This window comes from Electrophorus electricus, chromosome 1, assembly GCF_041902795.1.
Source record: "Electrophorus electricus isolate QZ-2024a chromosome 1, ASM4190279v1, whole genome shotgun sequence".
Classification (NCBI taxonomy): Eukaryota; Metazoa; Chordata; class Actinopteri; order Gymnotiformes; family Gymnotidae; genus Electrophorus; species Electrophorus electricus.
Window position 1 is genome coordinate 33,531,453 of NC_137497.1, and position 16,380 is coordinate 33,547,832.

General features: G+C 40.0%; 1 protein-coding gene across 7 annotated transcripts in view; it reads right to left on the reverse strand.

The window, feature by feature from the left end:
* Positions 1-12,078, reverse strand: part of cdk14 (cyclin dependent kinase 14) — a 98,288-nt gene extending 86,210 nt beyond the window's left edge. For 3 of the 7 annotated variants that reach the window (XR_014124150.1, XR_014124151.1, XM_035525925.2), the window contains exons 1-2: positions 11,669-12,078; positions 9,667-9,698 (exon numbers count right to left, since the gene is read on the reverse strand). Coding sequence is in view for 2 of the 7 variants with exons in the window: in XM_035525925.2 (XP_035381818.1) it covers positions 9,667-9,698; positions 11,669-11,762 (126 nt within the window). In the remaining 5 variants the exon portion in view is untranslated. Of the gene's footprint in view, positions 1-9,666; positions 9,699-11,060; positions 11,431-11,668 lie in introns of those variants that run through there. The other 4 variants (XM_081715911.1, XM_081715904.1, XM_035525929.2 and 1 more) reach the window with 3 other exon arrangements.
* Positions 12,079-16,380: the final 4,302 nt, after the last annotated feature.

Here is a 16,380-nt window from a genome sequence, read left to right on the forward strand (position 1 = left end):
GAGGGCACACTACTAGTTTTCAGGTTAGCCAGAGCCATGGACATCAGAGACCAAAATTTCTTTTCTAGTAGCAAAATCATGGCTAATCACCTAGTGTGCACCCAGCATTAGCCTTATCTAGTTCTCACTCATCATCTCAGTGATGGAGGTTCAGCACTGCATAATATGAGCAATACATCATACTATACAAATACTGTACTAGAATTACAATAATTAGCTACTGTCATCATTGCTACATTATGATTGATTTGTCTTGCAACATATTATAACATGTAATGTGACATTATTAACAGTGGTTAAAGATTACATTCTCCTCAAAGGGTTTGTTCTTGTAGTTTTCACAGTCTTTGTCAAGGGTAACCTAAGTGTATGGAACCTCTCATTAATAAAAGGGCATTTGCTCACCAGGTGCTACAATTATTTACATTTGCTGGATAATGTAAATGCTGTGATTCAGTAGAACACTCAAGAGTGCCTAAGATTGGTCAGGATGCCTGCAGCACAGCACAAAAAAATGATTTTATATATATATATATATATATATATATAAAAATGAGAGTGAGAGCGCATCTTACTTATTGCATCTTAAATTGTGTCCTATAGAATGCATGGTCAGTTTTAAAGACAAATACTGACTAATGACTAACTTAAGCTTACAGCATATCCCAAGCAATCTTTTTGCATTTTAATGGAAGCCCATCTTCATTCAAATCCAATTTGTGTAATGCAAAATTAGGTTATCGGTCTAGTCTGCTCACAGTTAGAGTGTTGGTACTGCAGAGCGATTAGTAACAGATCTGGGTGCATCCACAGAGCTTCTCTGCATACATGTAATGGCTGAATCTCACAATTCTGCTATACACATGGTTTTGCATTTTAATGTCTCACTAAAGTCATCACACAGCCCTGGTCGGCCATTAGGGGAGGTTAATTAAGACATAGATTATACAACTCATATGCTTTAATGAGACAGTCAGACTGAGCCCCTTCTAAAACAAACACACACATACACACACACACACACACACAGGTTTTTAGAGGTCAGCACTGCAGGCCAGACCACACATACCAACACAAGCACACAGTCCCTATTCCCTGTTTTACACACATGGCCTGTTCTGAGAGGCAGCTGCTTACAGCCAATTAACACTCTCAGATTAGCCCGCCCACTTGTCAGATAAATGTCTGACCTCAGAAACGCACAGCTGGTGCCAGAACACTCACTCACACTCCACTCAGTCATGGCAAAGGCGTGAGCTGAGCAGCCCAGCATGGAGAAAGCACTGAAGCACTGATGGAATTTATTCTCAGTGAACATGACTGGGAAACAGCAGGGAAAGTATTTGAGAGAGTATACAAAAATAAAACCAGAGGTGACACACACACATATATTACCCATAAAAGGATAAAGGAGGAATGTTGGAATTTTTTTTATCTTTCTAAAGGGGTGTGCCCCTAGAGAGAGAAAGATGAAAGGGAAAGAGATGTAGAAAAAGAGAGGATGGTGATTTATGTAACATTCCTTTAGAAGGCTAACATTGGGTTCTTTATTTAAGGGTGAGAAACATAAGGGGCGGCATTGTAAAAAGTGACATCCTGGATATTGAGAGGGTCAGCGAAGATTTCTTGTGCCCATTACCTAGTTCTGCTGGTAAACAGGTCATCAAGACTGGGCAGGTTTGTATTATAATATTTTCTGCACACCTAACGATACCCTGGATTGTGTTTCCAGGAACATAAAGGACTCCACAGACCCCCAACCCCCAACCATGTCCAGTAGTCTTTTTTTTTTTAATAATTCTGCTTTAAATTTTTCTGACTGCTCCACAGGATATGCAGGTCATATCAACCTGTGAATATGCAGGCTCATCATCAACTTGTACAAGACCAGTGACAGTGTCAGACACAAACTTCTGGGATTTGAAAGCTGGGATTGCAGAAGTGCAGTCATTATTGTACAATGGGAAAAGCAGCAGGGAGAGTACACTACCTTTAGGGCGTTCCCCAGCCCCACCTACTGAGCCCTACCTGTGAGGAAGTTGATAATCCACTGGCAAATGGACACGGAACACAGAGCTCGGTGTATTTGACTTGGAGCATCTCTGGAAGCATCATACTGAAGTCCAAAATCAGAATTCTAGTGTAGGTCTTTAAGCAGTCAAGGTGTTAAGGGATAAAGCATAGTCCCAAACTGACTGCATCAACAACAGGTCCACTGGTTGGATATACAGACAGCAGGAAGCCCAGCAGGCAGGGGGCTTATGATATTTTAACCAAAAGACCATTGTCATTTTTCTTCTTGCAATAGATTAAGATACTCCAGTTTCTGGGTAATGCACTCCAGTAAAAAGTCACGTTATAAAAAAGGTCTCAGGCCAAATTCTGCCAATATAGCCAAATAATTTAATTATTACATTTTTTCTGACCTTTTAATTGTACAAAAGTAGAATTTACAGATTAGTGGATGACAAAGGCCTTCCCAGAAGATTCTTAGGATTCAGATTAGTGAACAATGGAGTCAGAGGACACAGCTGAGAGCTGGAAGGCGCTGTTTGGAAGCTCACTGATAAAGAACACATTTGTAAGTAAAGATGTCTGCAGTGGGTGAGAAGTGATCCTGACATTTTGACCGAAGTTGATTCTTCAGTGTACATATAAACAAGTCCTCTGTGTATGATAGCAAGCGTGATTTGCAGGGATGTGAAGGGCCTTGGAATATATGAAACTTCAATTATTTCTTACCCAGCAATGTCTGCCATGCGCAGAGTCTGCTTTAGTTACCCACCAACGTCCACTCCAACAACAACAAAAAAATAAAAGGAAGCCAAATAAATTAAGATGCTGTGGTACCTTTCAGCTGTACTCCAATTCAGAGCAGAGTTACAAAGGAGAAGGAGAAGAAAATGAGGTGCAGGTCAGTCAGAACCCCCTTTTTCCCCCATCGCTTTCTAAAGAGGAATCATGACTGTGTGCTACAACGATAACTCATAGTTGAGATTGGCAAAAAGAACCTCGGAGTTGTTGGAAAACAGCCTTAAAAAGCTGGTTTTGTCTGTGTAGCAACACAGAGATTAAGATATCGAGGAAAATGGTACTATTATGCAAAAAAAAAAGCTGAAGTCTTGTAGATCACTCCTTGGGGGCTGAATTCATTCGGAACAGTATAGTCACTGGGTTTATTCTGAATTCAACAATGTATTCATTACGTAGTCATGGTGAAGGGGACAAAAGCAGCCGTTGCAGCTGGTATAATCTTAACTGCTCAACAAATGTGCATGACCACCACCCACTTAGTCCGTGAGGAGTTGTGTGTGTGTGTGAGAGGGAGACCAAGTTGCAGAGAAAAGCAGAGCCAGTGAATGAAAGTGAGAGAGAGTGTAAAAGAGACCAAGAGGGCATGGAACATGCTGCTGTTGTAAGCGTGACGCTGCCGAGTGCAGACAGCGTTCTGGCGAGGAGTGTGAGGCAGCCCTGTGCCGAGGGCACTCTGTTGAGGAGCGTGACGCTGCAGTGTGCCGAGAGACTGTTAGCTCTCAGAGGCAGAGCTGCTGTGGTGGGTTTCATGCTGCTCCAGCACCCACACCCTCAGCTATGCACATAGTGACATAGTGATAAACGATTTAAAAGCAGAGTAGGAAGTTTGATCTTTACTGTTCTTAAGAATGCAGCTCTGTCCCCACAAACCCTGAGAAAAGCCTGAGATCTGAGTGACCTACCCCGTTGTTTATAACTTCACCCCTTGCTGCAAGTATCTTTCCAGCTTAAACCTTGATTAATCACTTCAGAAGGTATTAATAGAGTCAAGTAGCTTATCTAGAAGCAGCACAGGACAGTGTGTGTGCAGTTTTGGATAAATTTAAAATCTCCCTCTTACAGCCTTCCTGACACTGACACACAAATGCACACACACAAATGCACACACAAACAAGTGAGCTGTTTGCTGTCTGCTTAAACCATCAGAAATGGATCCCAGCTTCATGTTCTGCAGTTGATGGGGGGGGGGGGGGTGTTCAGCCTCCTACCCATCTACCATGGCAAACCAAAACTGCTGCCAACATGATGTACTGATACTTTTATTGGTGTTCTGTTATGGAACACAGCAACAGGGCACAGCAGCCTGCAAGGGGGGGGGGTCTAAGAGAGGGGCCACGGGAGGGGCTGTAAAGATTCCTCGAGAAACACGAGTAACTCGATTACCACAAAAAATATCTTCGATATTTGTACCCCCTTTCAATATCTGAGTACTAGGCTCGATAACAACAAAAATGTGGTTGCATACCAAAATAACATTACAGCGATCTGATATTGTATTTCTTATACCGTAGCAGGGAGAGTATAATATATAGAATTCAAATGTGTTTTTGAAGTATTGCTGTGTATTTCTTAATCGTTTGCAAACAGAGAGGCTATGAATAAGCTCCCAGTATAATCCAGCATTTTCATAGCAGTAAGGTCGAGCGGGTTCTAGTGAAGACGATTGACAAATGTTTACTTAAAAGCAGACATCGAGCCTAGCCAGAGTCCGAACAGTACGAACCACCATGCTTGGTTTATCATTGGAGAGGTTCACACATCAGGCTGCTCGTCCATGCAGTTATGATGCTGCTATTGTATGGAAAGTTATTAACTGGCAAAGTCGCTAGTTCGTTAGCCAAGAACGTCAGATTGTTGAATTGTACCGGAGCCATTTGTCGTCATGCTTATTAGCAGAGACGTCGAAGTGTACATTTTTGGATCTATGAGTTACAGTAAATGGACTGGAGTAAGTTACATATAATTGTATTTGAAACGAATGAATCAACTGAATGAATGAACAAACACTGTGTTAAGGAATCACTTTCCGTACACTGGGGAAGTAAAAACTTCTGTGTTCTGGTAAATCTAACGTTAGCCAGCGTTATCTAGCTAACCACTGTTTTCCAAAACTATTTTCACACAAATGTTGAGGCCAAATCAGAGGGGTAAAGGGGAACAAACTCCCCAGTATCAGCATCAGCAAGAAAAGGAACGTCATCCAGACAAGCCATACACCAGCCACTCAGAGTTCTTCAGTATCTCCTCTCTGTTTCCTACCACCATTTTAAAGTGATTTTATCTGCTCCTATTACTCAAAACAATACCACAGTTCTACATGCCAACAGATTATTGAAGCAATCACAAACAAAACATCTGGATGGATACCTGCCAACTTCTGTGCACAAACAAACACACATGCACACACTGGAGCACAACAGTGTGACAGTATGATTGTGTGAAGATCAATTCACATTTTATTATGAGATGAGCCTGTGGGCAGAAAGCAGATGACAAACCATTCAATTTGTGACTAGCAATAGAACATTTTAAAAACCACCTCACACATGCAACATTGACCTTGATTCAGGCATGCATTCCATGTACAATGTGCTGCGTGAGGTTTAAAAGTCAATTACAGAATAGCAGCTGAGCACTATGTGTAGGAATAAATATGTTGTCATGATCGGTGAGATTTCATTCCAGCATCTCTCTCACACACACACACACACACACACACCTCCCCACTCTCTGTGTTCGACTGCTGCACCCTGCCACTATAGATGGCTGACCTCTGACCTCTCCACACTATTACTGGTCCCTTGTCTCACTTTACTGTGGGGTAACATACAGACTCTTCAAGGTCTTAAACACTATGTGCCAGACAGGGCCTTCCATTTTCAAACAATCACAAAGGAGTGAATGCCGGCCATTTTGTGTTGGGTTTATATTGAACTTGCCCCAAATTTAGCAGCTATGACTTCACTTGTATCATTACATTTTTAAGGAAAAGGAAACTATTGGAAATGTATATAAGCAAGTTAAGCAATTGCAATATCTTAATATTTTCTGTATATAAAACCAGTGCAAATTCCAGTATTTTACCTTTGTGATAATTAAGTGTAAATATGGAAGATGGAAGTAAACATAAAAGAATATACACAATAATAAAACTGATGAACAGATAAAATATACATTTTGTCCTCACTGCAGATTAATCAGACATAAGATAGTTACTTCCAACATTTAACCACCTCCAGTCAGTCAAACCTTAATAGGAACAAATATGATGATTATTCACTGATATGAACATGGAAAGTATTTGGTTATAAGTGGTTACACAGTGCCACATAAAAAAAAAAATGAAATAACTAAAATCCATGATCATAGCTGTGTGGTTTAGGAGATATGACCACAAGCCAGGGCTCAATACTGATGACTCAGTACTGATGACCCAATTCTTCCTTTCCATAATCTGATGTCTTAGTGAAAAGTATTGAAATATTGTATTGAAATAAATACAATAATCTATTGTACTCAGAACATAAGAAAATGGAAGAACAGTTATTTAATGCTTTAAACTGACTGCTTACAAATAACAAGGGAGTATTTAAGATGATGAAAGAGTATATTTATTAATTTAATTCAAGCCTGTGACACCAAACAAATGAAACTGGAAAATGTGCCAGACTGCAAGTCAGCTGAGAATAGATAATGAAGTTCTGAAGCATGAAAAGCACAACAGAGGAGCGGCAAGATTTATGATTTAAGAGTAAAATCATTACCTAAGGGGACAACTGCGTGATTCCACTCACACTAGGGAGTTCCCAGCCGAGCTCATTTCCATGTATTTCACAATGAAGAAATCAGTGCATATCACTCAGGAATGCGCAACATGGCATGGAAGTATGACTTATCAGCGAAACTGAATATGGTGTGTGTGTGTGTGTGTGTGTGTGTGTGTGTGTGTGTGTGTGTGTTCTCTAAAAGTGTCAGCTGAGCCTAATCCTACAAAATGGTTCATAAATGCATTAATTGTATGTTCAATGAATGAATGTTATGTTCTTATGACGATCTTCTCTGTCTCTCTGTCACTCAGACGCACGCACGCACGCACGCACGCGCACACGCGCACACACAATTATTTAAAAAAAAAAAAAACAACTCTCACATGAGCCCCTTATTACAAGGTACCACAGCTCATGGGTATTTTGTGAAGTGGAAAACATTTTGGTGAGGTAGTGTCAGTAGGGAGATTAAAGTGGGTGGGACAGAATGAGAAGGAGGGAGTAACGCAGAGTGGGGGAAGGGAGATTGAAGAAAGGTTGGGGGGCTTTGTTAAGGGGAACTGTATGAGGTAGAGTGGGGGGAAATGTCTGAGGCAGGGTGGGACAGGAGGGTGAGTGAGGCAGGTGAGGTTGTGTGCAGGGGGGCACATAAGGCAATGTAGAGATAAGAAAGAGTGTGAAATTCTCAAGATAGTGTGAAACAGAGTGGAGAAAGATTATGAGGCAGTGTGTGTGTGTGTTTGTTTTGGTGGACAGGTCAGAAGACAGAGCACTGTGGCCTCAATGAAAATTTTCAGCAGCACTCACATTCACTAGCAGGAAGTGAGTAACATAAGTGGAGGGAGAGATGGAGGTTGATTGGGACAAATAGCAAATTCGCCACAGGTCAGCCATATAGAATGCAGTTCGTTATGAGAAAACCTCCACTGTTTCATCCATCACCAAGACCAGTCAAAAGAATTATTGCAACTATTACAAAATAATTCTGGTGGAAAAACGTCACATGAGATGGCCTGTTGTAGTTCAGGATTGCTGAAATGATGTCTCCATTACCTACATGTGCGGTAGCCATGCCCTAACCTCCATCCGAACAAGACAGTCTGCAGTCAAGTCATTTCACACACAATGAGCCTTTCTATTCTCCAAATACACCAACACCCACACACACAGTTCTGTTCTGACTAGACAGACTGAATCAGAACAGCAGTCACATGGACCACCACATCCTGTCGAGTCACTCTCTTCCCTGATCATTAATGCTTCATGAAACACATAGAACCCAATATTATTCTCCAAAGTCTGAATCTAAAATCTGAATCTCTGTGTCCCTGGCAGTAGTAGAATCTCAATGGTTCAACACTTACTCTCTATAATCACAATTTAATACAGCTCTTTTTACACACTTTGCATTACAAGATTTCCCCACTACTGTCACTCACACACACACAAAAAAAAATATTACATATATATATATATATATATATATATATATATATATATATATATATATATATATATAAAATCATGCAGTTTCAGCAGGTCAAACGCTTGCTGCTCTCTGTGAGACAATTTGTCCTGAACAGGAAATGTCTCTTTTCCTTTCCAGATTCTTCACATTTTTTTCTCTGCTGGCTGACACACACAGACACACGCCTGCATGCACATACTTATCAAACTGACAACACTCAAAGCCAGTGGTCCGAACCTTTGGCCAAGGCTGCAAATGATCTAGTTCACCTCATTTTAGCTCAGTCACACCAGAGGTCATCCTCATTGAACAGGCATGACAGACTGATATTAATACAGGTAAATACCACCATAACAAACTATATATTGCTATAAACACAGAACTATATAAATGCATAAAACACAGCTACATTCAGCCATAAAAACAGAACTACACTTCTTCATTAAATTGAACTACATATAGCCATAAAACACAACTGCTTAGAGCCATAAGAACACAGCTACATTCTGTCCTAAAGTGCATACTGCTATTTTAATCACTCTGCAAAGCACTTTGTTAAATTTATTTTTTTAAGTATTATATATCCTGGAAAAAGAGAACTGTGATGATCTGCAGATCTCAGAAACTGAGCTGTCTGCCCCTACACCACTCTGCTGAAATCATGAAAAATAGAGAGAAATGGAAAACTCTGTGCAAGTGTTTATGTATGTGTTTGTGTTTGTGTTGGGGACAGGCTTAGAAAAGTAAAAGGCTGATGAGTGAGCACAGCTTTCTACATCCCTCCTCTTCATTAGGCTGGAGAGGCCCAGAAACTCAGACAGCTCAAACCAAAAGTGCAAGCTACCAACAGCATCAAGCTGATGAACACTGAAAGATACAGAGAATCATTCACAAACAAATTCAGGAATTAGCAATTAGCTTGAATATCTTTGTGCTGGAATGGGCTGTTACTGATTAGGTGCACAAACCATGGACAATTCTCAAAGCCTATAGCCAGCCTGAACACAGAGACCCACATGGAGGAGTGGCACTGTCCCTCACACAACTACACTACAACAATCCAGCATTTTATATGATAAATGTACACACATGAATATCAAAAAGCATGGATGTGTGTACACACACAAACACACATGCATTCCCTCTCCTCCCATCCAACAAAAGGTCAAGAACAAAGAGCAAGAGCTATTGTGTGTGTGTGTGTGTGTATGTATGTGTATATATACATTCTGGTCAGATTTTTCTTTCCTTTAATATCACTTCCAGCTCTGTTTAGAACACTAATGAAATAATCAATTGAGTTTAAGAACAAACGCCCAGCCAAGCAGATCACACAAGCTCTGAAACACACAGAGTGCAGCCAATATTTATAGCTGCTTCACACAGTGATATCTAAACAACTCAATCCAGCTGTCTGTACAACACACACACAGATGCAGCCCATAGCTGTTATTATTGTGCACAAAGCTCTATGAGAATCACACACTGTAAGCTGTGATGGGCTTGGGAGGGCTGCACCTTCCTCACACCTTCTTATCACTTCTCCAGTACTAACCACCATCTCTGCACCACTGAACACACTGTAGCCCTCACAGAAACACACTTGTTTTCACTTACCTCATCAAATCCACTGTCTTCCTTCTTGAAGGCTTGAAAGGAAAAAGAGAGTAGACATCAATTATTCAATTACAGACAGCAGCAGATCGAGCACCAAACACACTGTAATTGTGAGACTGTTATTCTCCATGTTCTATTGCTTGGAGTTGGTCAGAAAAAGGCACCGATACTATCAGATAAAGACAAAAAAAAAATAGTAGACAAAAACATTAATGGAAATACTGAATGCAAAATGATGGACTTTGGGTTTAAATACAGATATAGCATGAAAGATGAAAATGTCAGTCAGAACAACTATGGCAACATACTCCATCTAATGCTTTTATTTGGTTGGATCATCTAATTACAACACAATCATGCCAACAATCACCAATCAACCCAAAACAGATGCACTGGTAAAAACCAAACCTGTATCAAAAGGAGCAGCTTTGTTTCAAATCATTTGTGAAACAATTTACTCATGTCTGCTTTACTGGTTTAAACTGGCTACTGTCGCAGTCACTGAGCCACAAAAATGATTCACACTATACACAAAGACAAACTGAACAGGTTCTCTTTAAATTTAAACTACTTAAATTCTTCTGTTTGATATCAGACATCACATAAATGCAATCAAACAAGATAACAAAAACTCTAATGAGCACTTAAAGTGTACTGCAAAATATTTAATGGGGGAAAAACCCTATTCCATCAGGGCAATTATAATACAGACCAGCACAGATCAAAAAAAAACTGACCAAGTGTGTTACAGTGGCAAAACCCTCCTCAGACTCACATACACACATAGCCTGCACAAGGGTGGCAGGCTCTGAAAGCTACACACACACAAACACGCACACGCACACGCACGCGCACATGCGCGCACGCACACACACACAGCACAAAGCAGGTGCTAGATGAAAAGATAAAAGGTTCTTATGCAGATGTATAAAACAAGTCTGCTTTAAACAGAGGAACCACACACAGAGAAAACCACAACTGAATCCACCACTTATAAACACTGCCTGATTGTGTCTCTGCACAAACACACACCAGTAGCCATGTCCACTCTATCAGCCTGTTTGCTGTAGAGTCTGGGATGTGCAACTAGCTCCTCTGATGGGGAGACGTCTCCAGCCTGCATCCCTCCAGCATATCCATGCCAAAGAGAGTGGCTTTACTCCAGATCCCCCTCTCTGCAGGGGTCTCTTCCAATCCGATATAGGCAATTGGCAGGGTCCAGAGGGCACTTTAGAGAGAAAGATTATCTGTTTTCCTGTTCACTAATTATAAATTATCATTATAATTCATGTGTACATCACAAGACGATGCAGCACATGTGCTGTACTTTGACACAACACTAATACAGCGGGCTTTTTGTGTTGTGAAGGCGGGTGTGCCAAACCTTTTCTTACCGTCCCAAACTCGACGCTCTATGAAGTCAGATATTGGAAGGGCACGATTACAAAGTTCTCCCAGTAACATTAGATATTGAGCCTACGGCCGTGCCCGCGAGGACAAAACTTCTGAAGTTAAGATGATGACGAACCAACGGGAGAAAACCGGTGTACAATTTCTATTCGAATCATCCATTGTCCAGTTTTACGCGAAACACCGCGCTTTATCATCACGAAGGAACGATCATATCAGTGACTGCTAAATATTTTATCAATATTGTTCTGTGCACAAAATAACAACGATTGTATCCTTACATTATTGCAGTTAACACTCAAAACTGCGTCTAGTTCACCTCTTTATTGTCCTAAACGTGCATCTAATGCACAGTGAGCAAATTTTCCGAGCGGGCACCCTAGCAATAGCCACTTTTCTTTTTTACACCATTGTCTGTCACAACGCTTCTAAATACGACCCGAAAGGTAACATCTGCGGCAACCACAAGAGAACCATTCTATTCTTCATCCTTATAAATAATGTAGGTCAAATTACATTTTACTACCGTTACAATCAACTTTATGTTCATCTATGCATCTAATACCCTGACCAGAAATAAGAAGTTATTTACCAATGCGACTGAAGCTTTCCGACAAAGTTCTTCTCAACTTTTTCATTTTTCCGATTTTTTCGGCGGGTTGCGACGCTGGCATTAAATCACACATTTCAAGCGAGAATCGGATGTGCAGCCGCGCGTGTCCTTAAAACTGTAGGTTTGTGGGGTAGGCAGTTCAAATGGGGCTCTCCTGTCAAATGCGAAATAAAACTGCTCTCTGAAGCGAGGTTTTAAATCTCAAATACACATTGCATTGTTTATCCGTAAATGAGTGGTGCCTTAGACTACATATCTGGAAATAAAACAACTCGTTACAGTACAATAAACAAAAAACTTCAGGACAATCAATTTATTTGCTAAGTGCTGACACACTGCGGTTTTCTCCATGAACAGAGCGATAGTTCCCTCCCTCTCCGATCCCTCGAAGTCTGGATGTCATTTTAGGGATTCTCCCTGGTTGGCGAAAGCAACCAAAACGTGGTATAAATAAACTCCGCCTATTCTGGGGGATCATTGGTCGAGCGGGGGCAAACTCAGTCATAAGATTCGCAGGTCCCCTTTTCAATCAACGATTGACGCCCACTCCGATCGATTAGGAAACGAAAGGGTTTGAAAATTTGAAACATAATAACAATTATAATTAACATTAACAATAATAACTAAAATCCCACAAATTTTTAAACACGTGCAACAGCTGCTCCCAACCGTAGTAAGCCTATTTTATCCACAGTTGTACACTAATGATTAGGCTACGTGTGTGGAGAAAATACACAAATCCTGTGCTTGAATGAATAGGAGATATCCTTGGTAAAATATTAGGCTACTTGTGTAAAACTAGATTTCCTCTTTTCATATTTGTACTCTGAAGTACTGAGGTACTTTTCAACCAGTATAAGTAGTAAAAGTACAGTGTGATATTATATGTTATATTTTTAACTATTTATTCAAAGGAGACCTTAAAAATAAATTGTTCATTATTTTGCACTAGTGTTTCAAACATATATTTTAGATAAGGCCAATAGTTCTGCAAAGCTCCAACCTCATCAGGCCCTGCAAAATTAAAGCTGTTTGACATTTTTATATGTTTATAGATGTACTCCTAACTTGTTGTCAGCTGTTCTCAAAGCACAGTAACTGTTGTGGTGCAGGTTGCAAGTTTTTAAGTATCTGGTTTTCTATCTCCTATATGAGCATAACATGCCAATCAAATCAGCCAATTAAATGAAGTGCAATAGCTGGTTTGCTTCCATTTGAAACTGCTTCATATTCTTTTGGATAATTTGACAATCCCATTTCCTCTCATTTCAGAGTAACAAGTATCACATGCTGCAGGAAGTAGCTGTATATTGAAATGTAGTGGAATAAATATGAAAGTTCTCCAAAAATGAAAATACTTCAATAAAGTACCAAGCATAGTTACGCAACTGCAGTCTTCTGTAGTTAAAGATGTAGCTATAGTAAATTGTAGTAAACAGAGAAACAGGATGAGTAGTCTTTGATCAGCTGTGCTATTCAGAAAGTGTTTAGACCCCTTTACTTGTTGCAAACTTTATTGTGTTGTAGATTATTGCCACTGAACACAGAAGACCAGTGTTTGATCCATGGATCAGGCGAATCTAATGCAAGTAAGAATCATTAGGCAAGACTCCATAAGCTACGATACCTTTGAAACATGAACGCATGAAGAAAGAATGCCAGTTTGGAACGTCTCTCAGATTAACAAGATCTGCTTTGAATGTTGAGGAACATTTGAAAGATGACTTGTTTGTAAGTGGAACAAACCATAGACAGATGAACTGGATGCCATGGATGCTGGCTGGGATATAGGTATATTTTTTGGCTTTGAAAGTTTTTGTTTCCTGTTTTTTATAATCAGACATATAACAACCTTTCTCCAAGTATTAGTAGTGAGAAATGAACTGCTGCTTTGCACCCTCACAGAGCACATTAAAATAAGACAATCATTTAGACTTTTAAAAATCGATAGATCGCCTACAAATATGTTTATGTATATTTGGAACAGTACATACAGCTCTCTTAAATGTTCCAGTCCTTTGGGAACTTTGGGAAAAGTCATGGCAGGAGGGCCATCTCTGAAAGTGCTGACAGAGGTGCTCCAAAGGCTCACAGAGAGCTTGGAATAATGGATGTAGTTGGCAGCAGTGCAGCCTGAGAAGAAAGCCAATGAAGGAGCCAGTGCCCCTGACTGCAACTGATAACCCCAAGCACTTGGCCAGCTTCAAACACATTACCAAGTCTGCTACCGGTAGAAGCAAGACTGTGCCAGATCATCTTAGTGGTCAACTTTGCTGTTGTTTTTTAAATACTTTCACATTTTCCTCTATTTTATATTTTGTCACTATATAGCATTAGCCTAGACAGACTGAAGTTTATGGTTTTGAATCAATCAAATAAACATATCTGTAAAACAACTAAATTGCTTTAGAATGCATATGTCATAGGCTGTTTGGACTGTTCCATCTGCCAGCCCCTTTACTTGTATGTAAGTAATGCAAGTTTCAAGTATTGAAGATCAAATAGATTGTGAGTCTCTCTAGGCCACACTAGTGTACAGCAGGCTGTTCTCACTCACTTCTAGGTCTACCATCCCAAATTTTGAAAAGGTTGCCATAAGATGCTCTGTAATTGGCCCTGTTGTTGCTTATGACTGAGATGAGGTTTCCAGGTTGTGTGGGTAATAATCAGATATGACAGGTAGCTCTTCCCCTTGAGTTGCAAATATCCAGCCCAATCAATACACTGCTGTGATCTTTTGGCATAGGCTGTAGCAGCTCTTTCCACTGTGTTCTTTTGTTCTCAAAACAGAAATTGCATATTTCCTCTACATGCTTTATGCCATATTAATATTCTTGGCCCTCAGTCTTGCAGAGATTTTGATAAGCTCCATGATGTCCTTCATGGATACATTTGCATTTCTCCTGTCTAAACAAATTAGGAACAAATCATGCAGTTTACTAGTGTGATCAGTCCCTTGCATAATGAAGCAATTTCTTCTATGGCTGTGTCAACCATCCCTTAGAAATTGAGAAACTAGTTAACTAGTAACTTGTCTCTTTTTGTGGCTAACTTGATCAAACTGGGTTTACACAGAGGCACCAGCAATGTACAGCTTCAACATGACAAGTTAAAGCCCCTTTCTCTGAGCTACCAGTGCATATTTGTTGGCTAAGAGATTTTTAGTACTTGGATTCAATCTCTAACAGTAGCCAAAAATAGCACATAACCCGTCTCCTATATTTTCCCCCTTAGCTCTAGTAAGACACTGGGCAATCCATAACTACTTTCATTGGCCTATATCACTGTCTTTTTATTCGGTGTGCCAAGCACTGTACTGTGGTCAGTGTTTCCTTTAGCCTTCTGATAGCAATTTGCTGTGACTGGTCCTGCATCAACACAGTCTCTTTTCGCAGGAAGTCCTATAGAGGACCTCTGTATGAAGCTAGCTCAGGGACATATTTGTTCATATAATTGATCATTCCCAAAGGCACACTTGTGTTTTTGCATGATAATGGGCTCCTTCAAGTCACAGATGTCACATACCATGTCCAGATCAATACTGATCCAGTGGGCATCAACTACATGGCCAAGGAAGCATATTTATGACTCTCTAAATACAATCTTTTATCTAAATTGGGACCTACTTGATCTATTTTGTTCAGTGCATTTTGTGTGTGATGTGAGCTGTCATGGTTTGCCCATAAGCTATGACTTTGTCCACGGACACCAGACTTTCTAAAGGTACATTCACTTTGCACTAAAATATTTTGGGAGCTATACTGATTCCAAAGGGAAGACATCCAAAACAACAAAGGGCATTAAAATATATTTGCCCCTTCAGCCCTGCAAGAGATATAGGGCTGGAACATCTGATAAAGTAGCAGATTCTTTTTCACGTTGCTGAGAAAGAGTCTTCAGTATAATATATTTTATCAATACATTTGTACATCTCATGGAAAATCATTTTATTGCTAGGTATAAATCACAGAAGAATATATAACTAGCTCTTACTACCTTGAAAAGAAAAATGTGCTTACCTAAACTAAAACCAAACTCTGTGTCATCTTGATGCAGAAAATGAGACACTTCTTCTAAAGGTAATTTAAAAGGAACATTCCTGTGCTAAGCCTGAAAGTGAAGTCATGCATTTGATGGAAGTCTATGGTTGCACCCAAAACCATATACTACTATACTACATGGTATGCCTACGATAGTATGCTTCCAGTGTCTAAAATGTGAACAAGCTATTTTCTCATGCAATAAGTGTACATACTTATAAAATGGCAATGGTGTACATTTGTAGCAAGTCGTTACAAATGTATGTGCTTTTTGATGCAGCTTATAAAACCTTAGCAGTAGTAAAATTGTTAAGGCATTCTCAGTAAAGTGATTGCACTTGATTAGATGGTGAAAACATATGGTGAAAAAAGATTGCTCGTTTAGTGGAACGATTGCTCTTTTAGTATTTGTCTAGCAGCAACCTAAGATATTTAGGGCTCAGTGGTTAAGGTATTTGACAAAGTTGAAGGGTTGCTGGTTCAAGCCCTGCTCATGCCAAGCTGTCACTGTTGGACCCCTGAGCAAGGCCCTTAACCCTCCAGTTGTACTCAGTCATAATTGTAAGTTGCTTTGGATAAAACTGTCAGCTAAATGCCATAAAAAATATGGGTTGTGAATTGTCTTTTAATTTTGGAGCTAAGGAACTCTAA